We start from the raw sequence: 13704 nt of genomic DNA on the forward strand, positions 1-13704 counted from the left end.
GAATCAAGTGGATATTACGTGATGTGAAAAGAACAGACTATCGACTATGGACTTTATTGTCATATTTACGGTAAAATGTACTTTTCTAAGTCTGGCTAGGCCTCGTATATTCGTAACTTTGCAAACGTAAGGTTGTATGTTAGCTAGCATGCTAAGCTAATTTAAATGCCGACTGCTGTTGTTTGTGTAGCTTAGCTAGCAGCTAAGCATAGTTGTTGCAACTAAAATAACGGCCATTGGCCATGGAGTCATTTGTGAGAAGCACGCCTGCAAACTGTTTAATTTTTTTTTACCGACACAAGAAGTGTCTCACCAGCAGGCTGCTGATTGAAAAACCACGGCAGCCCCCACTGAGCAGGACCCCATCCAGGAGGGGAAGGAGGAAATCTGAGGCCAAGGAAGTAATAGGCGGGAGGAGGGGGAGGAATTGCATACAGCCGGAATTACCGAAACGGATGCACTGATTTATTGTTCCCGAGTGTTCCAGCGAAGGAAAGACATTTTTTCAAATGAACATGCACACACCACGCACAACAATCGTTGGCTGCCAAAATGAGATGCCATCTGTTTGTTGTTGTTGTTGTTGTTTTTTTCTCTCTCTCTCTCTCTCTCTGTCAATGAACAATCAAATTTGGAAAACGAAAAATGATGGAAGGCCATGCGTCTATTCATCATTTAGCGGAAGGATGAAATGTGAGGTGCTTCCTTTTGGGGGAAAAAAAAGTTCATTCTGGGTGAAGGAAAATATGAAATAGATTAAAATAGGCAGGAAAGGGCAGATTAAAAGCGCAGATGAACCTCAGCAATGAAGCACAATGGCAACACTGATTCTGGTGATTGGAGGCGCTCGTATCCTGCTTTTCGTATTCATCGTACGAAACCCCAGCGTTTGTGGAGCTCAACCAATGCAGAGCACTTTCAAGACCCGCGTCAATCGTAAAAGATGCTAATACCTGCCTGCTTAGCTCTGCTCAGCCCTCCGCTCAACAGCCAAACAGAACCTTCCCGGGGATTTCAGAAGATGTGAGGAGCTGTTTAGCGGCGGCGGCGACACGAGCCGAGAGGTAATTGACCTCTGTTAGCCTCGCCGTGTCATCGCCGTACCTTCTTAATCCTGCGCAATTATCGGGGAAAGTGTGGCTAATCTTCCCACGCCGCGTCGTTTAATATGCAGTGCGAGGCTTGACCTTCATCGCCACGGGTTCATCAAAAAGGTATAGACTGGAGTTTTTGCCGTTATTAAGCAGCATATTTTAAATGACGCTAGCGTGGTTGCCCCCTGGTGGTTGAACTTGGGAATGTCATGTAGGCAGTGGGCCATAGTTAGGAAGTACAGGGTTATTCAAAAAGAATGAACCAATGTCATCCTGCAATATTTTAATAGGAAAAAGCAATAGAAAACCCCAGCCAAGTCCCAAGTGCTCGACTCACAGTCAACGTTAAGTTCCTGTCTTGCAGTGTGGCCACCACGTGGCACGGACAACATCAATGTGCTGAGAGCATCACGATCCACTGAGTTAGATCACTGTTGTTATTTGATGTTGAACGCCATTGAAGTTAGTGGGCAGCGGTGGAACATAAACTTAGAAAACTCTCCTTCCAAATGGTCACTGACTCGTTCCATGCCGTTTTAACCTGAGGTTGGCCGTGTGCGGAATGATATCAACTTGCCAATGCAAAAGGAACTGAAAATGTTTCGCGATCATCCAAAACCACCAGCAGGGGGCAATGCGACAGAGGGGAACTCCTCCCCTCAGCTCTCAATGAGCTGCATTTCAACCATTGACTGTGTTTAACCCTGTGTTGAGGATTCTGGAATGAATTTGGTTTCCAAACCGGAAGATTCCATATTTGGATGTGCGGGTGGTACCAGAGGTGAGACATGATTGGAGGGTGAGGGCAGAGTGACCCGACTTCCTTCCATCCACCAATAAGCCTACAGCACCTGGCAACTAAACTATCGCCACACCCACAACTTCGTGACCTTCGTGACGTAGAGCTGCGGCAATGGATTCTTTTTCAAATCGATGGTTTGACCCGACAGCCACGAAAAGTATTGCAGTAAAATGTTGCATTAAAGACAAAGTCCATCCATCCTGACGGCATGTGGGTCACACAACGGCGGAATCCATTTTTAATGTTCGCAAAATCAAGGCTTTGAATCTTCGATTCATGTAATTTGTCATTAAATAATGTATTTTATTCCAATGGTTCTTAACCGGTGGAGTGTCAGGACCCACATTTATTTCCTTATCATGAGGTCCAAATCGCTCAGATTCATTCCACAAAAATGAGAATGCTAGCCCACGTTCTGTCATGACTGGTAAATAAATTATTGGAATTATTGAACTAAAGTGTGTGTCCTGCAAAATAAATGCCTTTCATTTGCTCTGTAAATATATATCATTTAAAATCCCATTTATAGAAAAGGGAAACTGCCCACGAAGACACAACCCAATCATAATACAATAAATTCATCTATTCCAACCCCCCCCGCCCCCCACCCCCCGTCTTTGGTCCTTGTGGCCGTGGTCAGCTAACACTCTGTCAAGTTCTGGATGTTTCTGAACTCTTTGCGAGTGACCTTCAAAGCACAGCACCGCTGGCTCCGCCGCCTCGTTTGCACGGCGGACACTATCGAGACACATCGGCGTTGAGAAATGTCCGTACAAGTGCGGGGGGACGGCGTCGTTCAGCAGCGTGATGGATGGCATATATATGTTTTTTTTGTTTGTTTGTGGTTGTGCCCGCAGAGTCTGGAGGTTCTTTTGCGTCACCCGGAGGACAACAGGAACCAGATCCGGGAGCTGGCCCAGACGCTGATGGATGGCGGCGTCCTGGACGAGCTGATACAGCACAAGCTGGACGCCTTCAACGCCCGGTGGGACGACCTGATGGCCAGGGTAAGGCCCGCCGGACGCCGGTGTCGGAGGACTCCGAGTTGGTCTCAGTCTACGGACCATTTTTGAAGGGTCTCGGACTCGGAGGCATTTTCACTCGCTCTCGGGTTTCGCCCCGTCGTAGTGTTGCAGTCAAGACGGCACCACCTGAGTATCACTAGAGTATCACCACTAGAGAGTATCGAGATTGAGACAAGACCAAGACATTTGAGGTTCGAGACCAAGACAACACTCAGACAAAGATATCAAAGAAAGAATAGATAACAAGACCTAAAAAAAAAACTGACCAGTGTCTTTTTTAAATTTGAGTTTGCTTCTTGACCGAAACGTCTCATCGTCCTCGTTGACATGAGACAGTTTCAGACTGATTTCAGGTGTTTGTTTGGGTTTTTTTTTTTAAGTTATGCTAAGTTAAGTTTAGTTAAGCGAAGTGGGAGCCACAGTTAGTATTGGCGGTTGTGCAGCCACCATCTTGTGCTCAGCTGTCTAGTGGAAGCGAAGGTGGGTGATGCTGCAAAGGTGTTTAGTCAAAATCAGACAAAGTGGACATTAGCGCTGATTTATTGATTTGTTTATATTTTATTTTATATCTGCTTTTTTTGGAACGACTTTGTAATGGTTTGTATGCATTTAGGGCTCCTTTCCATATCCTAATTTATGCATTGTCTGTCGCTCAGCAGGTTCAGGTTTCATTTATTCCTCTAAATGGGCAAACTTGATGACTTTTCTGACTTTTTGACTTACTGACTATTTATGTAATTTCTTCAAGTTCGGTGGGCCGGATTAAAAACCTTAACAGGCCACAGATGACCCCTGGGCCGTAGCTTGCCAATACTGGAATACTGGTATCCTCCACCCACTAGCTCCCACGAGCGCCAGTCGTCCACGCGCTCTGCCTCTTCCTTCGAAACTCCCTCCCCCTTCCATCTCCCCCATCTCCTCCTCCTCCTCCTCCCTCTGCCTTCGCTGCTATCTCCCCTCCATTCCTTCTGGTCATTGTCAGCCGTCTGCGGCGGCCGCACTACGTGCCTCAGCCTCCCGCCGTGATCCTCGGCAACAGATTGTGGTCGATGCACGGCCGCGTGCGCGTGTGTGCGTGCGTTGCCCGGCCCAAACATGCACTATTGCCTGCCGGGTTGATCCTCCCTTACAATGGAAGCAGATTAATGTTCTCCTCGCAGCCTGATAAGCCTCCCTTTGTTTGTCTACACATCCGAGAGAGGGAGAGAGAGACAGAGAGAGAGAGAGAGAGAGAATGTGTATGTATGTGTGTGTGTGTGTGTGTGTGTGTGTGTGTGTGTGTGTGCTAGACGAGGTGAAGCCGGTGCATTTGTGTTTGTTTGTGGTTTGCACAAAGGACGACAGAGGGCGCCGCTGTTTGCGAGCTTCTCTGGACGGACGGACGGACGGAGCAGTGAAAAGCAAAAAAAACAAAAAAACATTGTTCTTTTTTGACCTGCTGGGGTGTAGGTAAAAAGAAAAATGTGTATTTTACGTGTCTACAATATAAATATAATCCAAAAATATAAAATGACCTCTCAAAATGACTTTAATCATGATGTTTTAGACTCTTGGTGCCAACTCGTTGATTCTAAAACATCTCAGCCGTTGGAGCGCTCGGCCCTCTGCCCGATAACACTCGGCTGGAGCTGAAAATGATTATTAAATACTCAATAATAGACTTTTTTTTTTTAAGTGCTCCAGACCATAGGAGGGGTCATTATAGTTGCTGCTGTTCTGCTACTTCACAGAAAAAAATATTTTGTAGTGAGTTTAAGAGGGGGGCGAAACGCGACTTGAAACTTAAAATTCTAAAATCAAATAAATGCCAAAATAAACGGCTTTGCAGCTGCTTTATGACGGAGGAAATGACACATGTACCCGATGGCGGCAAGAAAAGAACCCCCCCCCAAAAAAAGTTGGGATGTACGTTTGACTTGCGAAAAAGTTCAACTCGTGTTTTATCTGTGGCCGACTTCTTATCCGGCGACGGCTGCCAATTTCAAATGAGTGGCTCCATCTGATTCCAAATCAGAGGGAGCTGGTTGAAAAGAGTGCGGCGGCCCCGACGTCTGTTTATCTCGTCCCATCAACAACCCACTTTGAAAAAAAAATTCTCATGCCGGGCGTTTTTTAAAAAAAAGCGACCTATGGATGTGGGAAAATAAAAAATCAAATCCTTGCCAGCTATCTATTTTGTTCTCTTTTTCTTTGTTTTTCCCGATCAAAGAGACACGTTTGCCCTTTTAATTTCATTGTCTTGTTTTCTCCCACCTCTCTTGTTCGCAATCTCCACAAATCGCGATGGTACCGAGGAAGAGGAGGAGGAAGAGGAGGAGTCGGGGGAGCTGAGAATATGTATTCATGAGCTGCTGATTGCAAAAAGGGGGAAATAGCCGCGGGTGGCGGGGGTGAGGGGTAGGGGTGTAGGTTGTCATTGCTGTTTGTCTAAATATTTAATCCTCATTTCTCAAGTTCTCATTTCGCGTGTTTTCTGTTTGTTTTTTTTAATATATTGTTTTTCCAATGAGGAACAAATGCAAAAATATTTTGAAAAAACACAGTCCGTGCGAGGAGGTACAGAAGCGCATTGCTGCCACACTAGGAAAAAAACGGGGCTCAGTACCACAATAATGTGAAACTTTCACGCGATCATTTTCACGTTATCTCGTGAAACCATCAAGTCGTTTCGTGAAACTGTCTTATTTCAAAAAATTAAATGACGAAATAATTTCACGTTTTCACATGAAAGTTTCACGAAATAACGTGATAGTTTCCTGTTAGAACGTGACATTTGTCATGAAATAACTTCAACGTTTCACGAAATAACGTGAAAATTATCACGAAATAACATAAAAGTTTCAAGAAATAACGTGACAGTTTTACAAAATAACGTGAACGTTTCACAAAATCACATGATAGTTTCACGTTACGACATGAAAATGATCAGAAAGTAAGGTGATACTTTTGCTCTATAACTTGATACTGAGCCGTTTTGTTTTGTTTTCGATTGTGGCAGCAATGTGCTTCCAGTCAGGATGCGTGTTAGGCAGGCTCGACCCGCTATACTTAGAGTCATTATCCTCGATGTGCTGGGATTAGCACGTTCACCTGTAACCACACCCGGCCACCCTCGGCCGCTTTTGCGTGACGTAACAAGGTCGCGCTCACTTGCTCACCAACCGGCTAATCTCGCGCGCTAGAGGCTCATTTCCGAGACGGCAGCCTCTGTGCTGCGAGTGCGGCATGAGGGAGAAGCTGAGGAGTCCCGTCTTCAGGGGGCCCAGCGCCCAGGAAGTGAGTGCGCGCCAGGAAATACGATTCTTGTTGCATTTGCTGTTTGCTGTAGCTTTAGCCTTCCTGTGTGTAATTTACCGCTGTAGCTTCAAATAGCCTCTATCCATTCATTCCCACCAGGTGTCGCCCAACTCGCCGCAGTCCATCCTTCCATCATCTGCATTGTATTATTCATGCAGCGGCATTTTTTTTTTGTTTTTGTTTAATCTAAATTAATTAATTAATTAATTGATCTATCTATTTTCTTCCTTCCCATTTTTAACATAGGGCTGTACACGTTAATGTTGCACACGTGGATGCAGAATTAGCTGCGATGCTAATGTTTGTCAACAAGCCCATGCGAGCAGAACAGGTCGGACGTGTATTTAGCACTTTAGCACGTAGACAACTCACTTCATTTGAAGCAATCACATGTGTTGTTTAACAGTGAAACAATTTTTAGTCCGCTCGCGTGATTTATTTATTTTTTGCCAATTTTTATTTTTCATTTTTAACTCGATGAGAAATCTAGTATTTTCAGGTGTATTTTTCTTCTGCATCTCACAAAGACGGCTGAACAAATCCAGTCAAGAGTAGAGAAACCTTTTCTTCATGAAGTCCCAAAAATGATTTTTTATTTTTTTTTTATGCCATTTTCAAATGGGGAGTAACTGTTTTTTTATCTTAAAACGTCATTTTTATCATCGCTTGAATTGAATACGGCGTCCTCTACCGCCCCCTGCAGGCGGCGTTGAGGAGGAAAGAGCTGGAGAAGAGCGTGCAGTGGGCGCAGGAGAACGACAAGACACTGCGGCTCATCCAAGAGTCGCTGGCCAACACCGACCGCCACCTGAGCGCCTACCTGGCTGACCGCATCGACGCCCAGCAGATCCCCCAGGAGGCCCAGGTACGCCTTTCTGGCCCCCAGTTAGCCCTCTGTTTGCAGCCTCCTGCTAATAACTCTCAGTGAAAAAACAGACAAAAACTTGCGTCTTCCACACATTTGGAAGGGAGGGTGAAAGGTAGGAGCCCACTCCTGGATTGGGAGAGTTGTCGCCGTCCAGGGCCCTTTGTGACATCATCAAAGGTCATCGTGGGAACTCTCTCGCCCATCAGCAGTTTTTGGGTTCCAGAGAGAGAGAGAGAGAGAGAGAGAGAGAGAGAGAGAGATGATGGACTGGCCCTGGACGAAACCACCAGCTGTGATTTGTTGTACTTAGCGACAACGTGATTGTAGTTGTTGTTGATGTTGTTGTTGTTGTGTGTGTGTGGGGGTGGGTGGGGTGGGGGGGATTACCTCCACGTGTGATTATGTCCAGACCCACCACTTGACTAAAGGTGGCCTCCCTCACCCTCTCTCTCCCTCTGTCTCTCTCTCTCTCTTCCTCTCTTCCTCTCTCATCCCCTCCCTCGCACTCACGCACGCACACAGTGGGATGAGAGAGTTATTGGATTACAGTGGACGTCCGTATCTGATTACAGGCCACTTGCTATTTGAAAGGAGAGAGTGGCGACAGACTGTGTTGTGTGCGTGTGTGTGAGCCAGAGAGACAGAGAGAGAGAGAGAAGCTGCAACAACTTTTCCAAGCTTTAAAAATCCTCCTCTCCTTTCTCCTTGGCACTTTCTGCCACCTTGTGGTCCACAGGGGGAGCTACACTGTCAATAACTATTTTTTTTACGTAGTTATTTATTTATTTATAAATAAATATATAAAGTCAAGACTTTTTTTGCACCGAAAGTGAAGCATAATTTTTTTTTTTTTTTTTTTTTCCGTGCACTCGGCAGAAAATCCAATCGGAGCTGAGCGGCCACGACGGCGCCCTGGAGGACATGAGGAAGAAGCACCAGGACAAGGAGCCGTCCCAGAGGATCATGGGACAGATTGACCTCACGCAGGTGGCTGCCAGCACAACGCACAATATATACACAGGGTTCACATTTTAACATGGGTAAAGCTAAACTATTGCCATGTTTATGTAGATCAGGGGGGTCGAACTCAAACACACAATGGGGCCAAAGTGTAAAACTTGGACAAGGTCTCGGACCAACACTGATATCTATTGAAAAAATCTTTCTTTCTCCAGAGGAAAGAGTGAACCTTTTTATATGGACCCAAACAAGTTTTGCTTCAACCTGAATATAGAACAAGCAAAGCTTAATTAATATAGAATGCACATGCAAATCACATTTCTCATTGCAAAAAACTCATCAAAAATAAATAAATTGGAAATAAAAAGCATACGGCTCTCTTTTATTTGCAGCCTGCTTATTTCATTTTCAACAGTAACCACAGTTTTCCACTGGCTGATGATAAATGTAAAAATTGGGTTGCAATAAACCCACCTCATTGCATTCCATAAACATGCGATATAACACTTATTTATGTCAAGCATCAACTGTTGATAATATGTAAAAAAATACATAAATAAATAAATAAAATAATAATAATTATTCCTTCTCTTTGCACCAATTTTTGTTGCTGGAATGAGCAAATTTCCCCAATTTGGCATCAAAAAAAGGTGTCCTATTCTATCCTATTCTATTATCGACAACTGGGAGCTCCGCCCACCACTCAGCCAGTGGACAGGATGCCAGAGCAATCCTCTCTCGACTGACGTTGTGGCGGGAAATTTTCTCCGTTCTGGGCAGAAACTGCTGACGGACGTGTGGACCAAGTTCCGGCTCTTCCAGAAGCCGGCCAACTTTGACGGGCGGCTGGCTGAGTGCGAGCGCTTGCTGGCCGGCGTCAAGGCCCAGGTGGGCCTGCTGGAGGTGGGCAGCGTGGAGCACGACGTGGTGCAGTCGCAGCTGGAGCAGTGTATGGTGGGTAAAACACCAAGTGAGAACATGCACTCTAACTCATATACGGCACTGTCATTCAGCCACACCAACCCATACCACCAGGAGGCGCTGCTGGAGGGGGGGGGGGGGACTCTACTGGTTCTTTTTTACAGAACCAGTAGAGTATGATTGCTTTGCATTTTGGTACTTACTGATACCGAGTACTTCATAAGGTACTACACATATTAATTAATTAATTAATTAATAATTAATAATTACATAACATTCTTTGTTGTTTAAACAACATTGCTTTGCATGTTTTTCAAGAACAGGCAAAGTGCAGCAAAGGGTTTTTTTTTTAATTCAGACCACCAAATTTGAAGAAATTATTAGAATATAGAAATAATGATATAATATTAATAGTAAATATGTAATGAAGTATATTTAATTTCGATATTGGTATCGATACTGGTAATTCGGATGAATTTTACACGTACAAGTCGAGTGCATGACCCCGGTATCGGTACCGATACCTGATACTGGTATTGGTGCCGATACGCAATATTGGTATCGGTACCCAAGACTAGTGTTAGTACCAATGCCCAATTCTGGTAGCACGATTGGTGCCATTACCCAATACCGGTTTTGGTACTGATACCCGAGACTGGTATCGGTGCATCCCTCGTTAAAACCCCTTTTCTTTTCTTCTCTTTCTTTCTTCTTTCTTTCTTCTTCCACTGTCGGTCAGAAACTGTACAAGGCGCTGAGCGAGGTGAAGGGGGAGGTGGAGACGGTGATCAAGACGGGCCGACATGTGGTGCAGCGGCAGCAGACGGAGCAGCCCCAGGAGATGGACCAGCGGGTCACCGCCCTCAAGCTGCTCTACAACCAGCTGGGGGCGCAGGTGAGCGGCCGGCCAGGACCACCCCGCACAAACGTCTCACGTCCGGGTGGCCGCTGCCGTGGCGGTGGTGCCGGCTCACACCACCTCTTCCCTTCCCTCCACCTCAGGTGACGGAGAGCAAGACGGAGCTGGAGAAGAGCCTGAAGCTGTCGCGGAAGCTGCGCAAGGAGCTCAACGGCCTGACGGAGTGGCTGGCCGCCACCGACGCCGAGCTCACCCGCCGCTCGGCCGTCAGCGGGGTGCCGGGCGAGCTGGACGCCGAGGTGGCCTGGGCCCAGGTACGGCCCGACGGAACCAGTCAGAACCAGTCGCTGGAAGCTCCAAGGCCTCCTCCGCCTTGTGCTCGGCTTTCTCACGTCTTCATGTCCGTGAGAGAGAGCAGCTCTGCTTTGTTAATGACCCAGAAAACCTCCTCCTCTCCTCCTTCTCCTGTCCTCCTCCTGCTCCTCCTCCTGCAGTCGGTCCACAGGGAGACGGAGCAGCGGCAGCCACAGCTGCAGGTGGTGGTGGAGCTGGCCGAGGCGCTGAAGGCGGTGCTGCGGGGCAACGGCGGCCTGGTGGACGACAAAGTCAGTCTGCTGCGCTGCAACTGGATCGCCGTGACGTCCCGGGCCGAGGAGTGGCTCAACCTGCTGCTGGTCAGTGGGGGGAGAGGAGGAGCGGGGGGGGGGTTTGATCGCTGTGCTAAAAATAGCAGCGTCGCTAAGATTAGCTCACTGGGACGATCACTGTCGCCTCTCTCTCTCTCTCTCTCTCTCCCTCCCTCCCTCTCTCTCCCTCCCTCCCTCTCTCTCTCTCCTGCCCTCTCTCTCTGTCTTCCCCCATTCACTCCCCCGCTCTCTCTCACACTCTCTCTCCCTCTCTCTCTCTCTCTCTCTTCACAAACACACACTCTCGCTCTCGCCCCCTCTCTCTATTTCTCTCTCTCTCTCTCTCTCTCTCTCTCTCTCTCTCGCTCTCTCTCTCTCTCTCTCTCTCCCTCTCTCCCTCTCTCCCTTCCGTCTGGCAGGACTACCAGCGGCAGATGCAGAAGTTGCACGGAGAGATTGCGGAAGTGAACGGGTGGATGGACGGAGCGGAGAGCAAGATGGACGAGATGGACAGCCAGGGGCCCGACGACGCTGCTATCAAGGTCGCTTTTTCAAAAAAAAAAAAAACATATATATATAATTCCTTTTCTTTACCTGTCAGGCTTTTTTTTTTTTTTTTTAGCAGATTTCACGCGAGAATTAATTTCACGGGGACGCGCCGTCATCGTCCGAAGTGACGATCAAAATGAATGTATTGGGAACGAACAGATTTGTGCTCGGGAAACAAAAGTATTCCAACTTTCTCCGGGCAGCAGTGTACTTCACCAGTGTCGCCTCTCTGTGCTTTTAAAGGGCGACAGTTACAGCACGTTCAAGAGTTGTTTTCGCCCGGGTGGCAGGTTTAAAACTTTGACTTTTCAAAAGATGATGATTTTCCCCCGCGCTGGCGTCGTGCAGGTGCTGCGCGGCGAGCTGGAGCTGACCCGGGGGAAGGTGGAGGGGGTGAAAGCTCTGGCCCAGGAGCTGAGCTCGGCCCGGGTGGGGCCCGAGGTGGAGCGGCTGGAGCGACGCTTCACCGCCCTTGCCCAGCGCATCTCCTCAGGGCTGGTAGGACCACTTGACCTTATGACCTCCTTGACCTGCTTGACCTTGACCCCCCCCCCCCCCCCACCTCACTCTTCTCCATGTCCGTTCTTCCTTTGTCCCGTTTGCAGCAGAAACAGCTCTGAGTGTCTTAATGATTTTTATTTGTCTTTATCAAATCAAATCGAATCAAATTTTTTAAAATCCTTTTTCACAAAACAAAATGTATATATATATATATATATATATATATATATATATATATATATATATACATATATATATATATATATATATATATATATATGTGCGTATATGTAGGAATATACATTTATATAATTATTTCATTTCTATTTCCCTGATTATTCTAATATTTATTGTTACATATTAAAACTAACATTTTTCAACTGCTATATTTACAATTGATACACACACACACACACACACAAACAGCCGTTAATGTTATTCTCTCTGTCTGTCTGTCTGTCTTGTTAATGTCATTGTGTTTTCCTATTGCACAATTTAAAAACGAAAGAAAAAGAAATTTACAAAAAAGAATCGATGAAATTGGCTGCAAGCGCTCCTGCGACTCCCCCTCCCAGGGGTGGGGGGGGTGAGGAAAAAAAACGGGCGCTAAATTTACTTCAAAGTTGAACAGACTTCAAACCGCTGGGCTCAAACGTGCACGAATCCTTCATTTAGCTGCAACTGGAGATCCACCTCCAGCTCTCCACCCCAAAAACCTCCTCTCACGCCTCTTTTTCTCCTCCCTCGTCTGACTCTCTGTCACTCTCCTGTGTGTGTGCGTGTGTGCGCGTGCGTGTGTGCGTGCGTGCACGCGGCAGACGGCGGCCTCGGGCAAGGAGCTGGAGCAGTACTACAGCCAGGCCCAGATCTGGCTGGAGCTGCTGGAGGAGGAGGTCCAGCAGGGGGAGAACCTGAAGGAGGAGGACTTCCAGGAGGACAAGGTCTCACCACCGCCACCGCCACACACCACCACAACCAACACAACACCACCACAACCAACACAACACCACCACAACCAACACAACACCACCACCACCACAACCAACACAACACCACCACCACCACCATCGTTTCAATAAAGAGCTAAACACCGTGGGGCTTCAAAGACTCTGATTTTGTTGCAACTTTGTCTTGATTCATATTCAATTGAATCACATTAAAGCAACATGTTTTCTTCATGTCCTCCATCGCCCCCTCTGTCACACTTTAGAACCCATTGGGGCCCAAAAGTCCAAAAGTTTGCCCTCCCCTGCTTTAAATTGACTTTAGTTGCGGTTCTGAAGGATATTTACAAGCATGTGTGTGTGTGTGTGTGTGTGTGTGCAGGATTGTGAAGAAGGTGCCGTGAAGGAGCTACTGCTGAAGGGGGAGAATCTGCAGAAGAGAGTCCCGGACCAGGACAAGAGGGAGGAGCTGAGGAAGAAGCACAACCAGCTCAACAGCAAGTACAACACCGTCAAGGTAACACGCACACGCACTCTCTCACACACACACACACACACACACACACACTCTCACTCACGCACACATGCAATTTTTTCATGCAACCCGGGGTGGGAAACTGGGTTTCTTTTGTAACGATGCTGTATTGCACCTAAAGTAAAGGTTTTCACGCAGAGTTGTCAAACTCTGGCCCGCGGGCCAAATTTGGCCCCCACGGTATAATTATATTTGGCCCAAAGTCACTGCTAGAAAGGCTCTCTCGCTAATTGTGCGTGCTGCAGGACCTGCGGCTGCTGCGCCACAGGAAGGCGCTCGCCGTCGCCCCCCAGTGGTACCAGTACCGCAGGAAGTCGCACGACCTGCTGGCCTGGCTGGACGACATCCAGCGCAGCGTGGACCAGCTGCCCGACCCGCCCCAGGGAGAGAGGGTCAAGGTGACCACACACACACACACACACACACACACACACACACACATGGTCATATCCAGATGATGTCTGTGTTCACTGCCCCACCCTCATATCTCATAAGTCGTCTCACTCCTTCACGTCCTCGCCCTTCTTCTTCTTCTTCTTCTTCTTCTTCTTCTTCTTCTTCTTCTTCTTCTTCTTCGTCTTCAAATACTTTATCTTCTTTGTCTTCTCCCTCCTCCTCTTTCCAACTGCTTTTCTTCTCCTCTCATCCATTTTTTCTTGGAATGTCTGATTTGCAGGTTGATCCCCTCTGAGGACCTTCTCAAGTCGCTAAGCTCTCTCAGCC

General features: G+C 47.2%; 1 protein-coding gene across 9 annotated transcripts in view; it reads left to right on the plus strand.

The window, feature by feature from the left end:
• The window catches only part of dmd (dystrophin), a 281446-nt gene that overhangs the window by 165914 nt on the left and 101828 nt on the right, over positions 1–13704 (plus strand). For all 9 annotated transcript variants that reach the window (XM_076049405.1, XM_076049406.1, XM_076049401.1 and 6 more), the window contains 12 exons: positions 2754–2903; positions 6922–7083; positions 7963–8073; positions 8827–9000; positions 9707–9862; positions 9970–10140; positions 10321–10500; positions 10872–10994; positions 11350–11499; positions 12321–12443; positions 12829–12963; positions 13227–13379. In XM_076049405.1, coding sequence (XP_075905520.1) covers positions 2754–2903; positions 6922–7083; positions 7963–8073; positions 8827–9000; positions 9707–9862; positions 9970–10140; positions 10321–10500; positions 10872–10994; positions 11350–11499; positions 12321–12443; positions 12829–12963; positions 13227–13379 — 1788 coding nt within the window. The remainder of the gene's footprint in view (positions 1–2753; positions 2904–6921; positions 7084–7962; positions 8074–8826; positions 9001–9706; positions 9863–9969; positions 10141–10320; positions 10501–10871; positions 10995–11349; positions 11500–12320; positions 12444–12828; positions 12964–13226; positions 13380–13704) is intronic.

The sequence above is a fragment of the Nelusetta ayraudi genome, unplaced genomic scaffold (genome assembly GCF_046127955.1).
Source record: "Nelusetta ayraudi isolate G7.1 ecotype Tasmania unplaced genomic scaffold, CSIRO-AGI_Nayr_v1 ptg000114l, whole genome shotgun sequence".
NCBI lineage: Eukaryota > Metazoa > Chordata > Actinopteri > Tetraodontiformes > Monacanthidae > Nelusetta > Nelusetta ayraudi.